Source organism: Dendrobates tinctorius, unplaced genomic scaffold (genome assembly GCF_039654945.1).
Source record: "Dendrobates tinctorius isolate UK_male_01 unplaced genomic scaffold, ASM3965494v1 ptg000537l, whole genome shotgun sequence".
Lineage (NCBI taxonomy): Eukaryota > Metazoa > Chordata > Amphibia > Anura > Dendrobatidae > Dendrobates > Dendrobates tinctorius.
Window position 1 is genome coordinate 362,298 of NW_027362196.1, and position 27,150 is coordinate 389,447.

Here is a 27,150-nt window from a genome sequence, read left to right on the forward strand (position 1 = left end):
GATTCTATGATTCTAGAGTGACTGCACACTTTCATCCCACACCGGGATACGCCCTTTAATGCTCATTTACATGAACTCATGGCGCTCACCATCCCGGATCATACATTCGGGCCAATGGATTCTAGTATCGGCAGCTGATAGCCCATGGGTACAGCCGGGCACTGCACAGGGACGGAGCCGTCCTGTCACCCCTCATTGTGCCCAGACTCCTGTCTTGACTTGAGAAACAAAACACTGTGACCACAACTAAAGGGTGGTGCTAAAGCTAGGTTCCCAAACCGTATAGTAAGTAAGTAGAACCTTAGCACTCAACTTAAGTATAAACAAGGCGAGTTTATTGTAGTATGAAGGAAAACGTTTTGGCCAATAAATGACCTTCTTCAGTTACGTGTACACTGTGTTCCAAATTATTATGCAAATGATATTTTTCTCTGATTTTCCTAAATAGTCGATACAAATGACAGTCAGTCTAATAAAGGTCATCACCCGTTGGAGTATAGATCAAATTTTATTGAAGAAACCTCCCAATGATAACAGTATAATCTCCAAAATGAATAAAAGCTCATATTGCAGTGTTCCAAATTATTAGGCACAGTAGAATTTCTAAACATTTGATCTGTTTTAAAGAACTGAAAATGTTCATTTGTGGAATTTGCAGCATTAGGAGGTCACATTCGCTGAACAAAAAAGCTATTTAACTTCAAAACATCCTAACAGGCCAAGTTACGTGGTAACATAGGAACCCTTCTGTGACATCACCTTCACAATTCTTGCATCCATTGAACTTGGGAGTTTTTGGAGAGTTTCTGCTTGTATTTCTTTTCATGAAGTCAGAATAGCCTCCCAGAGCTGCTGTTTTGATGTGAACTGTCTCCCACCCTCATAGATATTTTGCTTGATGATACTCCAAAGGTTCTCTATAGGGTTGAGGTCAGGGGAAGATGGTGGCCACACCATGAGTTTATCTCCTTTTATGCCCATAGCAGTCAATGACTCAGAGGTATTCTTTGCAGCATGAGATGGTGCATTGTCGTGCATGAAGATGATTTTGCTCCTGAAGGCACATTTCTGCTTTTTATACCATGGAAGACAGCTGTCAGTCAGAAACTCTATATACTTTGCAGAGGTCATTTTCACACCTTCAGGAACCTTAAAGAGCCCTACCAGCTGTTTCCCCATGATTCCGGCCCAAAACATGACTCCACCTCCTTGCTGATGTCGCAGCCTTGTTGGGACATAGTGGCCATCCACCAACCATCCACTACTCCATCCATCTGGACCATCCAGGGTTGCTCGACACTCATCAGTAAACAAGACTGTTTGAAAATTAGTCTTCATGTATGTCTGGGCCCACTGCAACCATTTCTGCTTGTGAACACTGTTTAGGGGTGGCCGAATAGTAGGTTTATGCAGCACAGCAAGCCTTTGAAGGATCCTACACCTTGAGGTTCGAGGGACTCCAGAGGCACCAGCAGCTTTAAATATCTGTTTGCTGGTTGGTAATGGCTTTTTAGCAGCCACTCTCTTAATCCGATGAACTTGCCTGGCAGAAACCTTCCTCATTCTGCCTTTATCAGCACAAACATGTCTGTGCTCAGAATCAACCACAAATCTCTTAACAATACAATGATCACGTTTAAGTTTTTGGGAAATATCTAATGTTTTCATCTCCTGACCAAGACATTGCACTATTTGATGCTTTTCAGCAGCAGAGAGATCCTTTTTCTTTCCTAAATTCCTTGAAACCTGTGCCCTGCTTAATAATGTGGAACATCAATCTTAAGTAGCTTTCCTTTAATTGGGCTCATCTTGTAAACTAATTATCACAGGAATTTGAGATTGATTTCAGTGATCCAAAGAGCCCTGATCCACAATACCATCTATGAGTTTATTTGAAAAACAAAAAATTACATCTTTATGACACTTAAATCCAATTTGCATAATAATTTGGAACACAGTGTATATGCTAGATAGCTTGATGTGCTCAGTCTTGGGACATATTGTCCTCGGGCTTGGCTGGTAAACTTGATTAGAAGTGAAGCAGGGGTGTACGTGCCTCCAGATGCGGGATCCGCCGCAAATCTCATTTCTACATACTCATGTCTTGACTTGTCTGTGATGGATCGACTGTGTGAACAGGCCTTTACTACGTGGCTTTATCTCTTGGTGCCACTATTCCTGGGTCTCCGGCTCTGTCTCCCTGGTACCTGCTCGGTATATGCGAGGACTGTCATCAGAGAGACTTGGAACAGTCAGACCTGACACGGCGACACCACGGTGTCTGCCCCCGGACACACCACCCCAAGGCATCGGACATTTCTGTGCCTTTAATAATAATAAATTTTATTTTTATAGCGCCGACATATTCCGCAGCACTTTACATTTCAGAGGGGACTTGTACAGACAATAGACATTACAGCATAACAATAATCACATAGATCATAACAGATACCAAGAGGAATGAGGGCCCTGCTCGCAAGCTTACAGTCTATGAGGAAAGAGGGAGACACGAAAGGTGGGTGGTAACAGTTGCTTTTATGGTTTGGACCTTCCCTACTGTAAGAATCGGGTGTTCCTGTTGCTGCATGAACCAGTTAACAGTGTAAATATGTAATAGTACAGACGCAGAGGGCGATTAATGCATAAAGCATGTGGGAACATGATACGAGGAATCTTACATGTAAAATGCCATGGAATAAATGGCGCTATAACAATAAATAATAATAATAATCTGGTTATGGTAAAAAATTTAGAAATGAGCCACACAGGGATAGATTAGGTTAATGTGTTGAGGCGGTAGGCCAGTCTGAATAAATGCATTTTCAGGGCACGCTTAAAATTGTGGGGATTGGGGACTAATCGTATTGACCTGGGAAGTGCATTCCAAAGAATTGGCACAGCACGTGTAAAGTCTTGGAGACGGGAGTGGGAGGTTCTGATTATTGAGGATGCTAACCTCAGGTCATCAGCAGAACGGAGGGCGCGGGTAGGGTGGTATACTGAAACAAGGGAGGAGATTAGGGTGATGCTGAGCCATGGAGGGCTTTGTGGGTGAGGGTAATAAGTTTATACTGAATTCTGGAGTGGATGGGTAGCCAGTGTAATGACTGGCACAAGGTAGAGGCATCGGTGTAACGATTGCTGAGGAATATGATCCTGGCTGCAGCATTCAAGACAGATTGGAGGGGGGGGGTTTGGTAAGAGGGAGGCCGATTAGAAGAGAGTTACAATAGTCCAGGCGAGAATGAATAAGAGAAACAGTAAGAGTTTTTGCGGAGTCAAAAGTAAGAAAAGGTCGAATTCTAGAAATGTTTTTGAGGTGCAGATGACAAGAGCGAGCCAGTGATCAAATGTGGGGGGCAAAGGAAAGCTCGGAGTCAAGTATGACCCCAAGACAGCGGGCATGTTGCTGGGGAGTAATAGTGGAACCACACACAGAAATGGCAATGTCGGGTATAGGTACATTAGTAGAGGGAGGAAACACAAGGAGTTCAGTCTTTGACAGGTTCAGTTTCAGATATAGTGAGGACATGATGTTAGACACAGCGTTTAGACAATCGCCGGTGTTTTCTAGAAAGGCTGGCGTGATGTCAGGAGAAGAAGCGTATAATTGGGTGTCATCAGCATAGAGATGGTACTGGAAACCAAATCTACTGATTGTTTGACCAATAGGGGCAGTGTACAAGGAGAAGAGGAGGGGACCTAGAACCGATCCTTGAGGAACCCCAACAGTAAGGGGAAGATGAGAGGAGGAACCGGCAAAAGATACAGTAAAGGAGCGGTCAGAGAGATAGGAGGAGAACCATGAGAGAACGGTGTCCTTGAGGCCAATGGAATGGGGCATAGTGAGGAGGACCTGATGATCCACAGTGTCGAATGCTGTAGAGATCCAAGAGAATTAGCATGGAGTAATGACCATTAGATTTAGCTGTTAGTAGATCATCAGAGACTTTAGTGAGGGCAGTTTCAGTAGAGTATAAAGAGCGGAAACCGGATTGGAGAGGGTCGAGAAGAGAGTTATCAGAGAGATAGCGATAAGACGGGAGTGGACCAGGCGTTCCCGGAGTTTAGAGATGAAGGGAAGATTAGAGACAGGTCTATAGTTAGCGGCACAGTTTTGGTCAAGGGATGGTTTTTTAATTAGTGGATGTATGATGGCATGCTTAAATGAGGAAGGAAAGATACTGGAAGAGAGAGAGAGGTTAAATATTTTTGTTAGGTGAGTGGTGACAGCAGGGGAAAGGGACTGGAGGAGATGAGATGGAATGGGGTCACTGGTGCAAGTGTGGAAAGTGGGGGTGACCTGAGCGGCCTGGCAGTTCTTGATAGAGAATGATAGAAGGTTGTGGTCAGAGAGCGCGATAGGGGAGTTTGTGAAATCATCCACTGAGCAAAGGCGGGAGAAGACAAAGGCGAGGGAGTTTCCGTCTTCATGCGTGGGGGAGTTAGTATGCTGAGAGAGGCCGAAAGAGGAGGTTAGAGATAAAAGGTTAGAAGCAGATGGGGAGAGGGGAAGGGCAATGGGAATGTTGAAGTCTCCCATGATGACGGTGGGGGTGTCACAGGAGAGATAGTGTGGAAGCCAGGTGGCAAAATGATCCATAAACTGATGGGAAGGGCCGGGAGGACGATAGACCACTGCCACTCGCATGGAGAAGGGGGTGTAGAGTCTGACAGCATGGACCTCAAAAGAAGGGAAGACTAGTGAGAATACTTGAGGGATAACCTGAAAGGTACATTTGGGTGATAGGAGCAGACCAACGCCTCCACCTGCTCTGTTGTCTGATCTTGGGATATGAGAGAAGTGTAGTCCCCCGTATGAAAGTGCAGCAGCGGTGGTGTCTGACTGCTGGATCCAGGTTTCAGTAAGAGCCAGGAGGTTAAGACAATCGGAAAGGAAGAAGTCTTGGATTAAGGAGAGTTTATTACACACTGAGCGAGAATTCCAAAGGGCACAATTAAAAGAGATAGAAGGCATGCAGAGAATATTAATAAGATTAGAGGGGTTTCTGAGTGTAGCTGTCGGGGGGTTTGACTTACTATAACAAGGGGGACCAGGGTTGGGAGCAATGTCTCCTGCGACTAGGAGAAGGAGGATAGAAAGAGTGAGCAGATGGTTGAGTGATTTGTGAGAGCGTCTCTTGTGTAGAATGGTGGGACTGACTGGATCTGTGCAATTTAACAATGTGAAAAGAGCGTGAGTGCTATACATAGGAGAGGAAAGAAGCGAGGGGCCAATATGGATGGAGTGTAAAGAGTTAATGCCAGGGCGGTGGATGTGTGTGAATGCAGCGGCCAGGATATAAATTACACAAATGCATATGGTATATATTTGTGGTAATCCAAATGTACAGGGAATAGATTTATTTATTTGTCTCTGTATTTGTCGACCTGCTCTACCCTCTCCTACTGTATCCTCACCCCAGTGGCGTAGGGGGGGGGCGGTCCGCCCCAGGCGGCACGTGTGTGGGGGCGGCAGCAGCAGCAATTCCTCTCCCCTGTGGGAGAAGCGTGGAGGCACAGTGCAGCAGCAGCAGATTTTGGCGGCGAGGGCAGGTGGGTCACGGGGTGCCTTGCTGGATCCACCCCTCGCTGCTGAGATCACTGGAGACATTCAGGGAAGCGGATCAAGTGCACTGTCCTGTAATCGATTGCCGAGCGCCTGGAGCTGCCAGCTTGTATTTATTGGCCGTGTGTCTGGGGAGGCTGCTGCTGCTGCCTGCTTCATCCGTTTCTCTGGGTTTGACCCGCTGTCCCGGGCTAACCCCTGCCTGGCTCTGTGCAGATCATGGAGGAAGTGGGAGCTGGATTACCCTCAGCTGCAGCACAACTGCCCTAGTGCCCAAAGCAGCTGCAGAGCACCAGAGGCGGCGGCAGCCATGTCCCCAGGGATGGCAGTGTGGCCCCGCGTGCCCTGCTAAGGTAATGGCAGCCGTCCGCTCCGTGCTGCTCCAGGTGACGGAGGAGGGATGGGAGGGGGGTCAAACTTGTTATTGTCTGGCACTGTGTCACTGTGCTGCCGACTTGTTGATTGCAAGAGGAGGGGAGGGAGCTGTCACCCTGCCTGTCACAGTGCTGTCACCCTGCCCCTACCTGTCACACTGCTGTCACCCTGCCTGTCACAGTACTGTCACCCTTCCCCTGCCTGTCACACTGCTGTCACCCTGCCTGCCCCTGCCTGTCACCCTGCCCCTACCTGTCACTGCGCTGTCACCCTGCCCCTACCTGTTGCCCTGCCTGTCACAGCGCTGTCACCCTGCCTGTCACAGCGCTGTCACCCTGCCCCTACCTGTCACACTGCTGTCACCCTGCCTGTCACAGTGCTGTCACCCTGCCCCTACTTGTCACCCTGCCCGTCACTGTGCTGTCACCCTGCCCCTACCTGTCACCCTGCCCCTACCTGTCACCCTGCCCATCACAGCGCTGTTACCATGCCCCTGCCTGTCACATTGCTGTCACCCTTCCCCTGCCTGTCACTCTGCTGTCACCCTGCCCCTACCTGTCACTGTGCTGTCACCCTGCCCCTACCTGTCACCCTGCCTGTCACAGCGCTGTCACCCTGCCTGTCACAGCGCTGTCACCCTGCCTGTCACAGCGCTGTCACCCTGCCCCTACCTGTCACCCTGCCTGTCACAGCACTGTCACCCTGCCTGTCACAGCGCTGTCACCCTGCCCCTACCTGCCACCCTGCCTGTCACAGCGCTGTCACCCTGCCCCTACCTGTCACCCTGCCTGTCACAATGCTGTCACCCTGCCTGTCACAGCTCTGTCACCCAGCTGTCACGCTGCCTGCACCGCATTGTCACCCTGCCTGTCATAGCATTGTCACCCTGCCCCTGTCTGTCACCCTGCCTGTCACAGCTCTGTCACCCAGCTGTCACGCTGCCTGCACCGCATTGTCACCCTGCCTGTCATAGCATTGTCACCCTGCCCCTGTCTGTCACCCTGCCTGTCACAGCGCTGTCACCCTGCCCTGGCTGTCACTGCACTGTCACTCTACCCCTGCCTGTCATCCTGGCTGTCACCCTGCCTGCACCGCACTGTCACCCTACCTGTCATAGCATTGTCACCCTGCCCCTGGTTGTCATAGTGCTGTCACCCTGCCTGGACTCATGGTTGTTATACCTGTCTGCCACTTCTCTCCCTCCCTTCCTGTCCTCCTTGTCTTGCCTATCTGCATGTCACCCCGCTGTCCAAATGCTTATCCTGCCTTATCTGCCTGTCACTCTTCTGTCCACCTGCTGAATTTTTTTCTGCTACCTGCTTCTCTACTTTTCACTGTAGCTGTTACCTGTCCTGTCTATCTGTCATCCTGCTGTGCACCTGTTTATCCTGATTCTGCGCCGGCCTTACTACATTTCATCCAACCAATTACCTGTGCCTGCCCTGCCTATCCTCCTGCCTGCTTCTTCTGACTGCCTGTCACTCTGCTGTTCACTTGCTTTTCTTTGTTCTGTTATTTCTACTTTTACAATGTCAGTGCACAACATATCTGCCTGTTTGTCTGTCGCTGGTGTCTGTCTGCCTGTTACTTGTACCTGTTTTTTTTTTTTTTTTTAAATTCTGCTACCTGCTTTTCTACATTTCACTGGTGCCTGAGCCTTTTCTGCCTGCCTGTCCTGCTGCTGTCCATCTGATAATCCTGCTTATTTTGCTGCTCATCCTTCTACTTTTCATCCTGCCTGTCACCAGTGCCTGCTCCCCCATTTGCCTGCCTGTCACCAGTGCCTGCTCCCCCATTTTCCTGCCTGTCACCAGTGCCTGCTCCCCCATTTGCCTGCCTGTCACCAGTGCCTGCTCCCCCATTTGCCTGCCTGTCACCAGTGCCTGCTCCCCCATTTTCCTGCCTGTCACCAGTGCCTGCTCCCTCATTTGCCTGCCTGTCACCAGTGCCTGCTCCCCCATTTTCCTGCCTGTCACCAGTGCCTGCTCCCCCATTTTCCTGCCTGTCACCAGTGCCTGCTCCCCCATTTGCCTGCCTGTCACCAGTGCCTGCTCCCCCATTTGCCTGCCTGTCACCAGTGCCTGCTCCCCCATTTTCCTGCCTGTCACCAGTGCCTGCTCCCCCATTTGCCTGCCTGTCACCAGTGCCTGCTCCCCATTTGCCTGCCTGTCACCAGTGCCTGCTCCCCCATTTTCCTGCCTGTCACCAGTGCCTGCCCCTATGTTAAGCTACACATGTGTACATCTGGTGTTATATGCAGCCATTGTCAGTCAGTGACTATAATAATGCTTCAGCACACATGAAGGTAGAGAGGGGGGAGTCTGTGTGTCTGAAATGTTGGGGTGCATAAACTTACTGGTGATGTATCTAGATCACAATCCGTCTTGACCACCATTTTTTTTTGCTCACACAGTAAGGGCTTGTTCAGACAGGTGTATAATTGGGCAGTGTGCTGTCTGTGTGCGCCATGGACCATACATGGGTTCTTCGGATGCTTTTGGATTATCAACGACCAAAGGGGCGGCAAATTTTTCGACCGCCCCGGGCGCCACAAACAGTTGCTACGCCACTGCCTCACCCATCCTTGTAGACTGTGAGCCCTCGCGGTCAGGGCCCCCTCTCCTTATGTACTTGTGTGTCCCCTGTCTTACACATGTTTATTATACTTGTCTATATTTCCCCTTTTCACATGTAAAGCGCCATGGAATAAATGGCGCTATATAAATGCATAATAATAATAATAATTTGTCTTACCTGTCTCCTGCCCTGTCTCCTGCCATGTTATAACTGCCAGCATACCTTGATTACATGTACATAATGCCCCCCTGCATAAATGCATCCCCAGGCTAGCTCTGAATTTATAGGAGGCCACTTCTAAGATTGTGAGGAACGGCAGACCGCTGCCACCAAATTGCAATGGACAGTGGACCCTGTGCCACCAATATGTCACGATCCCACCACTGACGTCACGATCCCACCACCGACACGGGTTTGTCAGCGGACGGAGGGACGTGACGCAATGCCAGCACACGGCTATCACAGGCACAGTGGGGGTTTATCTTAGTTATCCCACCACTGGCACCATGTGACAAAAATACAGCAAGCTAATCTTGCTTTGACAATTTATCGCAGGGGGGGTATTTTGGATGCCCCACCACTGCTAACAACCTTCCAAGAACTGCGGGGATTTATGTATATCCCACTATCTCAGTACCACCTTGGAACTCGCAGCTCTCCGGCACCCCCTTACCCTCAGGTCAGTCAGGGAACTGCACCTAGAGTGATTAGTCGCCGGATGGGCTGCTTGCTGTGCACGGGTAATTAGACTACTGCAGTAAGGGAATTATCAATGCTGTGGCCGCAGCCCCTCATTCAGCATGTAAGACCCGTCTGCACTGCCAGCTAGCCTCGCCAGTCCCGCACACCACGCTGCCACCAGCCATGCTTTACTTAATCAAAGAGTTAATTAAGAGGGTCCGTGACAAACCCCAAATTAGTAGCGATTATCTAAAAAAGGTGCATAGTTCGTTTCTTAGAGCATGGAGGCAGACTAATAGATTTTTATCATTTATTCCCAAAAGGGCGGTGATTATACAGATAAAAGTTGCTATAAAGTTGAGACATTAAATATGTACAAATATAAAACAAAGTGGATGAAAGTGGATGAAAGAACAGAAAGTACCACTCACATGTGCGTAGTTGGTATTAGGCAGACCATGTGGCTGGGGGAGGGGCGCTTAACCAAACGTCCCCACTCATCGGCAGGTCTCTCTGGCAGGAGGACTCCAGCTGAACTGACTGGAATTTGGTAGGGAATACCTATAGCCTAGGGTCTGTGACCTCACGAAATGGGCGGTCTCGTGAGGTCCAACCCCCCTTCTCTCTCAGTTATAACTTAACTAAAAAAGCTTATGATAACCACATCTTAGTGGGGGAAGCTCGTATGAACTCACCAAGGGTATCATGTTTCCCAGTGTAACAATCCCAACAAGAAAACATCAAGAATGCACTAGATAGGACATTCCATTTGGGAGCAATCCATATCTCAATTTCTGGAGGTCCGAGAATCGTGAAGCTTAGGGGTTTAGAAAGCTGGCTTCGTGCCCTTCGCAGAAATGTGAGTTTCATATCTCTGTCACAAGCGGAGTGCACGCTGGAGCTTCTTTTAATATTTCCTATACCTGTAGGCAAGCCGCATTTTTCAGAACAAAGAAATGCTTTCCCTTGCAGGGGGGAAGGCTGCGAGAGGAAATGGACGGTTTCATGTTACCAGCAAGCACAGAGCTGATAAGGAGGGGGGGTTGCAGCTACATGACAGGCTCGTCTACTCAGTGTGTAGCAATGGGAGATTCTAGAAAGTTGTGCAAAATCATATCTAAGGCCTCGTTCACACGTACCGTTTTTTTTCCGCGCGTTTTTGCCACAAAAAAAAACGAAAAATAAGCATCCCATGCATTCCTATGGGATTCCGCAATGCCGTGCTAATGCTGTGGTTTTTACCGCGGCGGAATCGCTTCGCGGTAAAAAACGCAGCATGCTCATTAATTTCGCGGAATCGCGGCGATCCCGCACCCATAGGAATGCATTGTCCCGCTTACTTCCCGCATGTGGCTGTGCACACCATGCGAAAAGTAAGCAGAACATTTGCGGATGGTACCCACGGTCCGGAGGAGAGGAGACTGTCCTCTGGGCTCTGGGTACCATATCCCTGTAAAAAATAGAATTTAAAATAAAAAATATTGTTATTCTCACCTTCTGACGTCCCGCGCAGCCTTCCCGCCTCTCTCCACGCTCCCGGTCCCAGTAAGCCTTTGCGAGCGATGACGTCCATTCTCGCGCGATCGCGAAGTCTCTCGGTCATTCGCGTGACGTCATCGCGGTAATTGTCGCAAAGGATTACTGGGACCGGGAGCGTGGAGAGAGGCGGGAAGGCAGCGCGGGACGTCGGAAGGCGAGAATAACAATATTTTTTTTTTAAATTATTTTTACATTTTATCTTTTACTACTGATGCCGCATAGGCAGCCTCAATAGTAAAAAGTTGGTCACACTCGTCAAACACTGTGTTTGACGAGTGTGACCAACCTGTCAATCAGTTCTCCAAGCGATGCTCCAGATCGCTTGGAAAACGCTAGCAATACTGCAAGCTAATTACGCTTGCAAAATGCTACTTTTTCCTCGGGAAAATCGCGGGAATTTAAAATGCGATTTTCCCACGGAATGGAATTCCGGAATTCTCGCGGTAATTTCCACGAGAGTTCCGCTACGTGTGAACCCAGCCTTACTTTACAAAGATCTTCCTTTTTTTTTACCTCTTCTTACTCATTAGCAATCAATAATAATAAGTTAAGACAGCAGGACACAATAAATGTATTTAGCAGATAAACAAGTGTCCAGGCCTACATGGATCATAAACCACTTTGAAAAGTTACTTGACCTCAATAGCATAAGGGGAGAAGCAGGGTGAGTTGAAATAACTATATACCATTATATATGCTGCAAAGATGAATTACATAGGTAGGACACATGCAGGACTCAGTGATGTTGCTGGAAATAGTTACAGTTGTGGCCAAAAGTATTGACACCCCTGCAATTCTGTCAGATAATACTCCGTTTCTTCCTGAAAATGATTGCAAACACAAATTCTTTGGTATTATTATCTTCATTTAATTTGTCTTAAATTAAAAAACACAAAAAGAATTGTCCTAAAGCCAAATTGGATATAATTCCACACCAAACATAAAAAAGAGGGTGGACAAAAGTATTGGCACTGTTCGAAAAATCATGTGATGCTTCTCTAATTTGTGTAATTAACAGCACCTGTAACTTACCTGTGGCACCTAACAGGTGTTGGCAATAACTAAGGCTGTGTGCCCACAATGCGATTTTTAAGCGTTTTTGCAGCGATTTTTGGCGCGAAAACGTTTAAAAATCATGCACAGAACGCCCCCCATGCATTCCTATGGCATTCCACACATGCTGTGCTAATGCTGCGCTTTTTTCCGTGGCGGAAACGCATCGCGGAAAAAATCGCAGCATGCTCATTCTTTTGTGCGGAATTGCAAAGAATTGCCGCGATTCCGCACCCATAGGAATGCATGAGAACCGTTTACTGCCCGCATGTGGCTACTGGGAACGCTGTGGCCCGGGATGGCAGCGCGGGACGTCGGAAGGTAAATATACCCCGATTTTTTATTTTTTTATCATTTTTAACATTTTATCTTTTACTATTGATGACGCATAGGCCGCCTCAATAGTAAAAAGCTGCTCACACTTGTCAAACACTATGATTGACGAGTGTGACCAACCTGTCAATCACTTTCCAAGCGATGCTTCAAATCGCTTGGAAAGTGCTTGAGAAAATCGCGGCAAAATCGCGAACAGAATTGCGGTAAAATCGCGGTGAAATCGTGCGGGGAAAAAAACGCGCAATTCCTGGGAAGGAGTCTGGTTTTAAGTGTGCGTTTTAAAACGCTACGTGGGCACATAGCCTTAATCACACTTGCAGCCAGCTGACATGGATTAAAGTTGACTCAACCTCTGTCCTGTGTCCTTGTGTGTACCACATTGAGCATGGAGAAAAGAAAGAAGACCAAAGAACTGTCTGAGGACTTGAGAAACCAAATTATGAGCTAGCATGAGCAATCTCAAGGCTACAAGTCCATCTCCAAAGACCTGAATGTTCCTGTGTCTACCGTGCGCAGTGTCATCAAGAAGTGTAAAGCCCATGGCACTGTGGCTAACCTCCCTAGATGTGGACGGAAAAGAAAAATTGACAAGAGATTTCAACGCAAGATTGTGCGGATGTTGGATAAAGAACCTCGACTAACATCCAAACAAGTTCAAGCTGCCCTGCAGTCCGAGGGGACAACAGTGTCAACCCGTACTATCCGTCGGCGTCTGAATGAAAAGGGCCTGTATGGTAGGAGACCCAGGAAGACCCCACTTCTTACCCCGAGACATAAAAAAGCCAGGCTGGAGTTTGCCAAAACTTACCTGAAAAAGCCTAAAACGTTTTGGAAGAATGTTCTCTGGTCAGATGAGACAAAAGTAGAGCTTTTTGGGCAAAGGCATCAACATAGAGTTTACAGGAGAAAAAAAGAGGCATTCAAAGAAAAGAACACGGTCCCTACAGTCAAACATGGCGGAGGTTCCCTGATGTTTTGGGGTTGCTTTGCTGCCTCTGGCACTGGACTGCTTGACCGTGTGCATGGCATTATGAAGTCTGAAGACTACCAACAAATTTTGCAGCATAATGTAGGGCCCAGTGTGAGAAAGCTGGGTCTCCCTCAGAGGTCATGGGTCTTCCAGCAGGACAATAACCCAAAACACACTTCAAAAAGCACTAGAAAATGGTTTGAGAGAAAGCACTGGAGACTTCTAAGGTGGCCAGCAATGAGTCCAGACCTGAATCCCATAGAACACCTGTGGAGAGATCTAAAAATGGCAGTTTGGAGAAGGCACCCTTCAAATATCAGGGACCTGGAGCAGTTTGCCAAAGAAGAATGGTCTAAAATTCCAGCAGAGCATTGTAAGAAACTCATTGATGGTTACCGGAAGCGGTTGGTCGCAGTTATTTTGGCTAAATGTTGTGTAACCAAGTATTAGGCTGAGGGTGCCAATACTTTTGTCTGGCCCATTTTTGGAGTTTTGTGTGAAATGATCAATGTTTTGCTTTTTGCTTCATTTTCTTTTGTGTTTTTTTCATTTAAGACAAATTAAATGAAGATAATAGTACCAAAGAATTTGTGTTTGCAATCATTTTCAGGAAGAAACTGAGTATTATCTGACAGAAATGCAGGGGTGTCAATACTTTTGGCCACAACTGTACATACTTGTATGAAGAGAATAGAGATGCGTGTTAGATTCAGCCATGTTATAACTGCCAGCAGTACTTTGATACATGTACTTCGATTACATGTACATAAATGCCCCCCTGCCTTTATATTAAACGGGTCTCCACTACGCGGCCATCCCCTCCTGTCATACCGTATTCCCACAGATTCTCACGTCCGCACTGTTCTAGCAATGACTGATGTCCCGGGCCTTGTTTTGCCATGTGAGCGCTGCAGCCAATCAGTGGCTGGAGAAAGCTGTGTCATCGCTGGAGCAGCGCCGCTGCAGGAGGGGAGTGGTATTTGTATTTTACACGAGGGACTACTGTATTTTATTATACTCACTTACAGTTGTGGCCAAAAGTATTGACACCCCTGCATTTCTGTCAGATAATATTCAGTTTCTTTCTGAAAATGATTGCAAACACAAATTCTTTGGTATTATTATCTTCATTTAATTTGTCTTAAATGAAAAAACACAAAAAGAATTGTCCTAAAGCCAAATTGGATATAAGTCCACACCAAACATAAAAAAGAGGGTGGACAAAAGTATTGGCACTGTGCGAAAAATCATGTGATGCTTCTCTAATTTGTGTAATTAACAGCACCTGTAACTTACCTGTGGCACCTAACAGGTGTTGGCAATAACTAAATCACACTTGCAGCCAGGTGACATGGATTAAAGTTGACTCAACCTCTGTCCTGTGTCCTTGTGTGTACCACATTGAGCATGGAGAAAAGAAAGAAGACCAAAGAATTGTCTGAGGACTTGAGAAACCAAATTGTGAGGAAGCATGAGCAATCTCAAGGCTACAAGTCCATCTCCAAAGACCTGAATGTTCCTGTGTCTACCGTGCGCAGTGTCATCAAGAAGTGTAAAGCCCATGGCACTGTGGCTAACCTCCCTAGATGTGGACGGAAAAGAAAAATTGACAAGAGATTTCAACGCAAGATTGTGCGGATGTTGGATAAAGAACCTCGACTAACATCCAAACAAGTTCAAGCTGCCCTGCAGTCCGAGGGTACAACAGTGTCAACCCGTACTATCCGTCGGCGTCTGAATGAAAAGGGACTGTATGGTAGGAGACCCAGGAAGACCCCACTTCTTACCCCGAGACATAAAAAAGCCAGGCTGGAGTTTGCCAAAACTTACCTGAAAAAGCCTAAAACGTTTTGGAAGAATGTTCTCTGGTCAGATGAGACAAAAGTAGAGCTTTTTGGGCAAAGGCATCAACATAGAGTTTACAGGAGAAAAAAAGAGGCATTCAAAGAAAAGAACACGGTCCCTACAGTCAAACATGGCGGAGGTTCCCTGATGTTTTGGGGTTGCTTTGCTGCCTCTGGCACTGGACTGCTTGACCGTGTGCATGGCATTATGAAGTCTGAAGACTACCAACAAATTTTGCAGCATAATGTAGGGCCCAGTGTGAGAAAGCTGGGTCTACCTCAGAGGTCATGGGTCTTCCTACAGGACAATGACCCAAAACACACTTCAAAAAGCACTAGAAAATGGTTTGAGAGAAAGCACTGGAGACTTCTAAGGTGGCCAGCAATGAGTCCAGACCTGAATCCCATAGAACACCTGTGGAGAGATCTAAAAATGGCAGTTTGGAGAAGGCACCCTTCTAATATCAGGGACCTGGAGCAGTTTGCCAAAGAAGAATGGTCTAAAATTCCAGCAGAGCATTGTAAGAAACTCACTGATGGTTACCGGAAGCGGTTGGTCGCAGTTATTTTGGCTAAAGGTTGTGCAACCAAGTATTAGGCTGAGGGTGCCAATACTTTTGTCTGGCCCGTTTTTGGAGTTTTGTGTGAAAAGATCAATGTTTTGCTTTTTGCTTCATTCTCTTTTGTGTTTTTTCTTTTAAGACAAATTAAATGAAGATAATAATACCAAAGAATTTGTGTTTGCAATCAATTTCAGGAAGAAACTAAGTATTATCTGACAGAATTGCAGGGGTGTCAATACTTTTGGCCATAACTGTATATGGCACCATCACATTCCACAGCGCTGTACAGACACCATCGCTGTCCCCATCGGGGTCACAATCTACATTCCCTATCAGTCTTAGGAGTGTGGAAGGAAACCAGAGAATCCATAGGAAACCCATGGAACACAGGGAGACCATTCAAACCCTGTGTCCTTGATGGAATCTAAACCCAGGACCCCAGCGCTGCAAGGCAACTGTGCTGTCCACTGAGTCACACTGCAATCATAGCCACTAAGCCACCATGTGCTAACCACTGAGTCACCCTCCGTACAGTATTTACCCCTTCCCAATATATGGGTCTCCCTTTTGGATGCAGGATCAGAATCTGGGCACGCCCTATTCAACCGGCAGACAACTGCTCTCCACCTGCTGTTGTTAACCTCTTCCTGACAGGGACAATTTCCATTTTTGCAATTTCGTTTTTTCCTCTCCTTTTTCCCAAGAGCTGTAATTATTTTATTTTCCTGCCACGTAGATGTAGGGGCTTGTATTCTGCAGGACGAGTTGTACTTCTGATTGACATAATTCATTTCATCTCATGGTGGACTGGAAAACAGGAAAAAAAAAGTGCGGTGAAATTGGGGTAAAAAACAATTCTAAGATGGTCTTTTGGGACTTGTTTTTAGGGCATCCATTGTGTGGCACAATGAGCTGGCGATGTGATTCTCCTCCTCAGTACGACTGCGCTGGCACCAAACTTGTGCAGTCATTTTCATTTATTTTAGTGGTGAAAAACAAATCAAATGTCTAAAACAAAATAAGGGGGCGAGTAATGGGGGTGAGTAAGGAGCGAGAAGCTATTGTCATACTGTGATACTGTCATACTCTATATGTATGGATGTATGACCAGCAGTAATTAACATATGTGTCCAGGCTGCAGCTCTTCACAAAGGTCACAACCTATGTTATCCTGAGAAGACAGTTTTCCTGGTCCCTGACCCCCCAGGGGGCCTTCCTGAGACCACACACAGAATTGGAAACATTTCACACCTCCTAGTGCCTTTGATGGGGAGATGCCAAATTGCAGCCTAACACTATCTACTTACTATGAGAAAGAAAAGTTATACAAACAGTGTTCAGAGTAAAATAATGTATTCATTGGTAGAGTCGCCATGATCCAGTCACAAACCAGCAATTAGAATACTAATATGAGAGGCTGGTCCAGAAATCTGACCTCCAGGTTCAATCTATAAATCAGGCTTTTACACAAAGGAAGATGTTTATAGACTGAGGGACAGCCAAGCTGGTGTGAGCCATTCCATATTCACCCCCCCTCAGGTAGCAGAAGCCATACTACAAAGTTTAGACATTTCTGTAAGGTTTTCCACTTTTATTTTACCAATGTTTTGCATATTTGTATGTCGCTGTGTATTTCCATATTTGTTTTATCCTATTATAAGCACTGTACTTTTTCTATTAAAGCTTAAAACTTTAAAAGGAATCTCTCACCTTTTTTTTCATATACAAACTGCAGCCACTGCCATTCTGGGCTTATCTCCAGCATTCTGTAATGCTGGAGATAAGCCCCCGATGTAACCTGAAAAATGAGTTATATTCACCCGGGGGCGGTCCGGTCCGATGGGTGTCGCAGTCCGGGTCCGGCGCCTCCCATCTTCATGCAATGACATCCTGCTTCTTGCTTCTCCCGCGGCTCCTGCGCAGGCGTACTATATCTGCCTTGTTGAGGGCAGAGCAAAGTACTGCAGTGCACAGGCGCCGGGAAAGGTCAGAGAGATCCGGCGCCTGCTCACTGCAGCAGCCGGAGCCGCGACAGGCAGCAAGGAGGAGGACGTTATCGCTAGAAGATGGGAGGCGCTGGACCTGCACCGCGACACCCATCGGACCGGACCCCGGTGAGTATAATCTAAGGTGTTTTTCTTCTCTTTCAGGTTACATCAGGGGCTTATCTACAGCATTACAGAATGCATTACAGAATGCTGGAGATAATCCCCTGACGGCGGGGCCGGCAGCTTATATACGAAAAAATAGGTGACAGATTCCCTAAGTCTGAACCTTGTATGCTCTAAAGAATCCATAGCCTTAGAGTGTGCGCTCCTGGTGGTTGGCACATAGCAGTAGTAATTATCTCCGGGACTCATCGCCCGTGTGTTCGATGAGTGGTGGCACCGTGTATGAGCGGGGTGCGTGGTCTGTGTCGGGGTGTGATTTATGCTCCCACTGCAGCATAGGAATGCTGGACTGAGTGAGAGGAGACAGATTAACCCTTGCAGGCGCAACCCCAAGTCATGTGCTGTGAAGCAGGTCCGTGACATGCCACAATTGAGGTGGTCTTTTCTCTGCCTCACACAATCGCTCCAGCACTGGCAGAGTAATGTTGGGTCACTGCAGCCCCCAGAGAGCAAAGCCAACGAAAAACAAACCATCCTGAACTTCAGGCCTGATTTCACTGGCCGTGCTGTTTTTGGTCGGGGCGATGACGCCGGCTTCTGCTGGCTGGACTGCTGTTTCGTGTCAAGATCATAGACCTTACATCAAGATTCATCCCCTGCGCTGACTTTTAATAAAAAACCGGGGTCATCCCCTTCCTGGTCCGACCTTGCCTCCTGCACTTCCTCTTATTCCCAAGAATGAAGAAAAACCTAAGGGTTTTCAGGACGTAGAAGAGGTTAAGAAAAAAATTGCTGGAGGCACCAAACATTATCAGTGAAGAAGGACATAAAAAATGTCTCGAACAGTGCAGAAAACCACTGGGACCAGAGCAGATCATCGAAAGCACGGGATGGTGAAAAAGGCTCATGTTCTCAAAATGTTAGCTTGAATAAAAAAATTAAATAAGTAATTCTCATTTTCTCTCTCTCTCTCTAAATTTTAAGTTTGTCGGATTTTTCTCTTTATATTTTTGAGTAAAATGTAAATTGCTCTTTTATTCTATAAACTTCTGACGACATGTCTCCTAGTTTCCAAGCAATAAATTTTGTATTTTCATAAAGTGAGAAATGGTCAAAATTAAAAAATGCAGAGTGCTTACAGAGCTCAAATAATGCTAAGAAAACAAGCTCATAATCATTCAGAAACAACAATACCGATGTTTTACCTCAGGAAGAGTTCAGAGATCAATATTTGGTGGAATCCCCATGATTATTAGGCTGAGTTCACACGTGGCGTTTTTTTCGCGTTTCCGCGGCGGTTTAAACCGCGCGATTTTGCCGCGAAAAATAAGCATCCCATGCATTCCTATGGGATTCCGCAATGCTGTGCTAATGCTGCGGATTTTACCGCGGCGGAATCGCTTCGCGGTAAAAACCGCGGCATGCTCATTAATTTGCGGAATCACTGCGATCCCGCACCCATAGGAATGCATTGTTCCGCTTACTTTCCGCATGTGGCTGTGCACACCATGCGGAAAGTAAGCAGAACATTTGCGGATGGTACCCACGGTCCGGAGGAGAGGAGACTGTCCTCCGGGCTTTGGGTACCATATCCCTGCAAAAAATAGAATTTAAAAATAAAAAATATTGTTATTCTCACCCTCCGACGTCCCGCGCAGCCTTCCCGCTTCTCTTCACGCTCTCGTTCCCAGTAGTCCTTTGCGAAAATGCCCGCGATGGCGTCCATTCTCGCGGGATCGCGAAGTCTCGCGGTCATCGCGAATTACCGCGAGACGTCACGATCCCGCTAGAGCAGACGTCATCGCGGGCATTTTCGCAAAGGATTACTGGGAACGGATGCGCGGGACGTCGGAGGGTGAGAATAACACTATTTTTTTTTTTTTTTTTACATTCTATCTTTGCATAGGCAGCCTCAGTAGTAAAAAGTTGGTCACACTTGTCAAACACTATGTTTGACGAGTGTGACCAACCTGTCAGTCAGTTCTCCAAGCGATGCTACAGATCGCTTGGAGAACGCTAGCATTTTGCAAGCTAAATACGCTTGCAAAATGCTAGTTTTTCCGTGGGAAAATCGCGGGAATTTAAAATGCGATTTTCCCGCGGACTGGAATTCCGGAATTCTCGTGGTAATTTCCGCGAGAGTTCCGGTACGTGTGCACTTAGCCTTAATCCCAGCTTTCCTGCATCTTGGCTGCTTTCCACCAGTCTGTCACACGGCTTTTGGGTGACCTTATGCCACTCCTGGTACACATATGTCAGCCGTTCTTCTTTGTGTGATGGCTTGTGACTCTCCATCTTCCTCTTGATTACATTCCAGATGTTTTCAGTGGGGTTCAGGTCTGAAGATTGGGCGGCCGTGGCAGGGGTTTGATGTGGTGGTCCTTCATCCACACACTGATTGACCTAGCTGTGTGGCATGGCGCATTGTCCTCAGAATTGGGGAACATTGCCTGAGTAGAAGGAATCAACTGTTCTTCCAGGATAACCTTGCATGCGGCTTGATTCATACGTCCTTCACAAAGATTAACCTACCCAATTCCAGCCTTGCTGAAGCATCCCCAGATCATCACCGATCCTCCACCAAATTTCACAGTGGGTGCAAGACACTGTGGCTTGTACGCCTCTCCAGGTCTCCGTCTAACCATTAGACGACCAGGTGTTGGGCAAAGCTGAAAATTTGACTCATCAGAGAAGATTACTTTACTCCAGTCCTCTATGGTCTTTGGCAAACTTCAGCCTGGCTCTCCTTTGCTTCTCATTGATGAAAATCTTTTTTCTAGCTTTACAAGACTTGAGCCCTGCCTCTAGGAGCCTGTTACGAACAGTTCTTGTCATACACTTCACCCCAGCTGCCATTTTCCAGTCCTTTTGTAGGTCACTTGATGTCATCCTGCGGTTGCTGAGTGACATTTGAATAAGATGATGGTCATCCCGGTCAGTGGAGAGTTGTTTTCGCCCTCTGCCGGTCTGTAGCTTTGTTGTCCCCATGTCTGCTGCTTGACCTTGTTGAAATGGACTGATGTATTAGAAATTTTAAGTATGGAGGCAACATGACGCTCACTGTATCCCTTTGCTAGTAAAGACAGAATTGAGCCCTTCTTTTCCTCACTCAAGACTTTTCTTTTCATCTCCTTTGGCATGGTTAAAAGTTATTTTTTAATTCCTATTACTTTTGGGATATTACTAGCACTTGTTTTGCCATCCAGCTTGTACTCTTGCAGGAGGATTGTGAACACCACAGCAGGGTTTTTTATACTTTCCTTCGTTAAATAAGATTTGGTTCAGGTGATCACCTAATCAGAAGCACATTAAGTAGAATGAGGTGTACTCTGGTTGGAATTCAGCTGACACTGGAATGGAATGGCTGTCAGACATGGAGAGAAGCGGATTTTTATAAAACTGTGCAGATCCTTTGCTCAGACACTCATATTTAAGTCACATGCTGTCCATTTCCTTGTGATCCTCCTTGAGATGATTCTACTCCTTCATTGGAGTCCAGCTGTGTTTAAACTGACAGGACTTGATTTGTAAAGGCGCACACCTGTCTATATAAGACCTCACAGCTCACAGTGCATGTCAGACGAAATGAGAATCATGAGGTCAAAGGAACTGGCCAAGAAGCTCAGAGACAGAATTGTGGCAAGGCACAGATCTGGCCAAGGTTACAAAAGAATTTCTGCAGTACTCAAGGTTTCTAAGAGCACAGTGGCCTCCATAATCCTTAAATGGAAGAAGTTTGGGACCACCAGAAGTCTTTCTAGACCTTGCCGTCCAGCCAAACTGAGCAATCGTGGGAGAAGAGCCTTGGTGAGAGAGGTAAAAAAGAACCCCAAGATCACTGTGGCTGAGCTCCGCAGATGTAGTAGGGAGATGGGAGAAAGTTCCACAAAGTCAACTATCACTGCAACCCTCCACCAGTCGTTCCTTTATGGCAGAGTGGCCCGACGGAAGCCTCTCCTCAGTGCAAGACATATGAAAGCCCGCATAGAGTTTACTAAAAAGCACATGAAGGACTCCCAGACTATGAGAAATAAGATTCTCTGGCCTGATGAGACAATGATGGACCTTTTTCGTGATAATTCTAAGCAGTATGTGTGGAGAAAACCAGGTATTGCTTATCACCTGCCCTATACAATCCCAACAGTGAAACATGGTAGTTGCAGCATCATGCTATGGGGGTGTTTTTCAGCTGCAGGGACAGGACAACTGGTTGTCATTGAAGGAAACATGAACGCTGCCATGTACAGAGAGATTTTGGATGAAAACCTTTGCTCTGGATCTCAGACTTGGCCGAAGGTTCACCTCCAACAAGACAAGCACAGCTAAAATAACAAAGGAGTGACTTCAGAACAACTCTGTGACCATTCTTGACCGGCCCAGCCAGAGCCCTGACCTAAACCCAATTGAGCATCTCTGGAGAGACCTGAAAATGGCTGTCCACCAACGTTCACCATCCAACCTGACGGGACTGGAGAGGATCTAAAAGGAAGAATGGCAGAGGATCCCCAAATCCAGGGGTGAAAAACTTGTGGCATCATTCCCAAGAAGACTCCTGGCTGTACTAGCTCAAAAGCTGCGTCTACTCAATACTGTGCAAACGGGCTGAATACTTAAGACCATGTGAGATTTCAGTTTTTCTTTTTTAATAAATTTGCAAAAATTTCTACATTCGTTTTTTTCAGACAAGATAGGGTGCAGAGTGCACATTAATGAGGAAAAATGAACTTTCTTGAATTTACCAAATGGCTGCAATGAAAGTGAAAAATTTAAAGGGGTCTGAATACTTTCCATAATATATACCGTGTGTGTATATATATATACATACACATAGGGGTTGGACAAAATAATGGAAACACCTGGAAACATCAACAAAAGTTCGTTTAATATGGTGTAGGTCCACCTTTTGCGGCGATTACAGCCTCAATTCACCGAGGTATGGATCCATACAAGGTGTGAATTGTTTCTAATTGTCTCCAATTGTAGCCCATTCTTCAGGTAAAACACCCTCCAGTTCTTTGTGCGACGATGGTGGCGGAAATCGACGTCTAACTTGAATCTCTAAAATCGGCCATAAATGCTCAATAATGTTGAGGTCTGGGGATTGTGGGGGCCCAGACGAGATGCTCAACTTCATTAGAATGTTCCTCGTGCCATGCTTTAACGATTCTAGCTGTATGAATTGGTGTATTATCATCCTGAAAGATGGCGTTCCCCTCCGGGAACAGTGCTTGATCCATAGGATGCACTTGGTCGCCCAAAATGCCTAAATAATCGCGGCTGTTAATTCTTCCATGAAGGGATATCATTGGCCTGGCGGATCTCCACGAACTAGCACCCCAGATCATCACAGAACCTCCACCATGTTTTACGGTTGGGAGAAGGCAGTCTGGATGGAATGCTTCTTTCGGCTGTCTCCAAACGTACACTCGGCCGGAGGTCGGAAATAGGGTAAATGATAATTCGTCTGAGAATATCCCATGTTTCCACTGCTCGAGGGACCAATTCTGGAGGTTTCCACACCACTCTAAACGCTTGGAAACATTTGTCATTGAGAGCAGCGGTTTTCGAATTGCAGCTCTTCCGTGGAATCCAGATTTGTGCAGCTCCCGGCGGACAGTTTTCGTGGAAACTGGGTTCTGTAGGTGTTCATTGAGCTCAGCAGTGATTTTCGGAGCCGTGGTCTTGCGATCCTCTCTCACAATTCGCTTTAGAGTCCGACGGTCTCTCTGTCAACTTCGACTTTCGGCCGGACCTGTGATTTGCTGCGGACGTTTTTCCTTCTCTTTCAAACGCAGTCATTACTTTGGAGACAGTACCTCTTGACACGTCAAGCATTCGGGCACTTTCTGTTACACTAGCGCCTGCCATACGAGCACCAACAATTTGGCCTCTTTGAAAATCCGAGAGGTCTGCCATTGGTATCAGGTTCTCACCAATGTTCTTACAATTCTGCAAAACAAACAGTTAATTTACAGACACACATCACAAATAATCAACTACAAAGCATTACCATATGTCACGGTTTGCATGTTTATAACATGTTCGAAGATTATGATGCCAAAATGTTAGGTGTTTTCATTATTTTGTCCAACCCCTGGTATATATATATATAATCTTTATTTATATAGCGCCAACATATTCCGCAGCGCTTTACAATTTAACAGTTTCAAAACACAAGTCATAAGTAACAACGTTAACAATACAATACTTAAAGCGAAATAAGACGCCCCTGCTGGTGAGATCTTACACTCTACAATGAGGTGAGGGAGATACAAAGTACAGGGGTGTATTTACAATTGCAAATTTACAATGAAGGTCCGGCCATCTTGAGGGAGTGAAGGATGGATGGATATAGTGAATATATATAATATTCCATGTGCTTTAATTGGAGGCGTATACACCATATGCTCACTGTGAGTCCCCAATATCCAGCCCATTAGTGGAACAGCCGCGCCTCGTCCATCATTCGTCAGACAATTGTGTAATTGTCTTAATGATTGGAGGTGGCAGTGGACTGTTCCCTGAGATACTGGCGGGATCTATGTGATCTCTCCGGTGTTCCCCTTGACACCGACGTAACCGTGTCCCGACATCCCAAAAATAACTGCATCCCAACGTAACCACGTCCTGACATCCCAACGTAACCGTGTCCTGATATCCCAACATAACTGCATCCCAACGTAACCACGTCCTGACATCCCAACGTAACCGTGTCCTGATATCCCAACATAACTGCATCCCAACGTAACCACGTCCTGACATCGCAATGTAACCGTGTCCTGATATCCCAACATAACTGCATCCCAACGTAACCACATCCTGACATCCCAACGTAACCATGTCCTGATATCCCAACATAACTGCATCCCAACGTAACCACGTCCTGACATCCCAACGTAACCGTGTCCTGATATCCCAACATAACTGCATCCCAACGTAACCACATCCTGACATCCCAACGTAAGTGTCCAGATATACCAACATAACTGCATCCCAATGTAACCACATCCTGACATCCCAACGTAACAGTGTCCAGATATACCAACATAACTGCATCCCAACGTAACCATGTCCTGATATCCCAACATAACTGCATCCCAACGTAACCACATCCTGACATCCCAACGTAACCATGTCCTGATATCCCAACATAACTGCATCCCAACGTAACCACGTCCTGACATCCCAACATAACAGTGTCCTGGTATCCCAACATAACTGCATCCCAACGTAACTGTGTCCTGATATCCCAACATAACTGCATCCCAACGTAACCACGTCCTGACATCCCAACGTAACAGTGTCCTGATATCCCAACATAACTGCATCCCAACGTAACCACATCCTGACATCCCAACGTAACAGTGTCCTGATATCCCAACATAACTGCATCCCAACGTAACCACATCCTGACATCCCAACGTAACCATGACCTGATATCCCAACATAACTGCATCCCAACGTAACCACGTCCTGACATCCCAACGTAACCGTGTCCTGATATCCCAACATAACTGCATCCCAACGTAACCACATCCTGACATCCCAACGTAACAGTGTCCTGATATCCCAACATAACTGCATCCCAACGTAACCACGTCCTGACATCCCAACGTAACCGTGTCCTGATATCCCAACATAACTGCATCCCAACGTAACCACATCCTGACATCCCAACGTAACAGTGTCCAGATATACCAACATAACTGCATCCCAACGTAACCATGTCCTGATATCCCAACATAACTGCATCCCAACGTAACCACATCCTGACATCCCAACGTAACCATGTCCTGATATCCCAACATAACTGCATCCCAACGTAACCACGTCCTGACATCCCAACATAACAGTGTCCTGGTATCCCAACATAACTGCATCCCAACGTAACTGTGTCCTGATATCCCAACATAACTGCATCCCAACGTAACCACGTCCTGACATCCCAACATAACAGTGTCCTGATATCCCAACATAACTGCATCCCAACGTAACCACATCCTGACATCCCAACGTAACAGTGTCCTGATATCCCAACATAACTGCATCCCAACGTAACCACATCCTGACATCCCAACGTAACCATGACCTGATATCCCAACATAACTGCATCCCAACGTAACCACATCCTGACATCCCAACGTAACCATGACCTGATATCCCAACATAACTGCATCCCAACGTAACCACATCCTGACATCCCAACGTAACCATGTCCTGATATCCCAACATAACTGCATCCCAACGTAACCACATCCTGATATCCCAACGTAACCATGTCCTGATATCCCAACATAACTGCATCCCAACGTAACCACATCCTGAGATCCCAACGTAAGTGTCCTGATATCCCAACATAACTGCATCCCAACGTAACCACATCCTGACATCCCAACGTAACCGCGTCTCAATATCCCAACTTTAACTGCGCCCCCGCATCCCGACATAACTACATACCAACATCCCTATCTAACTGCGCCCCCGCATCCTGACATAACCGCATCTTGACTATGATTTTAACCGTTTCCCGACATTCCGATGTAACCACATCTCGACTTTAACCGTGCCCCCGCATCCCTGCGTAACCGTGCCCCCACGTCTCAACATAACCATGTCCTGATGTAACTGTGTCCCAACATCCCGACTTTAACCACATCCCAACATACCATCTTTAACCACATACCAACATAACCTCATCCCGACATCTGATATAACATGCCCTAGTTTGCAGGAGATGGAGGTTGCGATGACGCGATGGCACTCCCCACCCCTGCACCGTCTGTAGCAGAAGTCCTGTGTAGCAGAGCCCCTGATGAAGCTGTGAATGTGTAAGAGGAAACGCGTTGGGTGAGATTATTGGGGAGCCTGGTTGATGAGCATATCGGATGAGTATATGGAGGCAGAGGGGTGTCCTGTAGTGTTAATGCAGCTGTTGAGAGGCGATGGGACACCACTACTCAGTGCTGTACATCTTGATGAAGACCGTCCTGGATACCTCCTCCATCACTGAGTATCGTCCTGCATGTACTGACCAGTGAAAGGTGGGAGTCAGAGGACGTGGAGGGGGCCCAACTGCACATCTGACTATTTCTGGGTGATCATCTCTGGCATCTGTTGCCCCCCAGTATATCAGGTTGCTCTTTAGGATGCAGAGAGGACTTGTCCCTCGCTTGCTCAGATACACTCAATGATGCAATGATTTTGGTTCCGTTAATTAAGGTTTTTACACATCATAATAAAAGATAAAATCTAGATGGTTTTTCATAGGAGTTTAATACCCTATAGAGATAATATTTTCTCCTTCCCATAGACTTCGTGATGAATTTGATGGGTTTTTGAGGAAATCTCTGGGACATTGTGTCCTGCAGGCTAAAATTCCACCCGACACTTCTGTTTTTGAGCTTAGCCCTGCACCTGATGGACTGACTCTCACAGTAAATCCTGGAGCGGGCCGTCCACAGGTACGTAGTGATGGGGACAGACAAGGTTACTACCCCACTTGTCTTTTCGTGACTTGCCTGTGTCTTCCTCC

General features: G+C 46.7%; 1 protein-coding gene across 2 annotated transcripts in view; it reads left to right on the forward strand.

Moving 5' to 3' along the window:
* The window catches only part of LOC141078346 (dynein heavy chain domain-containing protein 1-like), a 283,431-nt gene that overhangs the window by 237,536 nt on the left and 18,745 nt on the right, over positions 1 to 27,150 (forward strand). For both annotated transcript variants that reach the window (XM_073565083.1, XM_073565084.1), the window contains exon 23: positions 26,929 to 27,079. In XM_073565083.1, the coding sequence (XP_073421184.1) occupies positions 26,929 to 27,079 (151 nt within the window). The remainder of the gene's footprint in view (positions 1 to 26,928; positions 27,080 to 27,150) is intronic.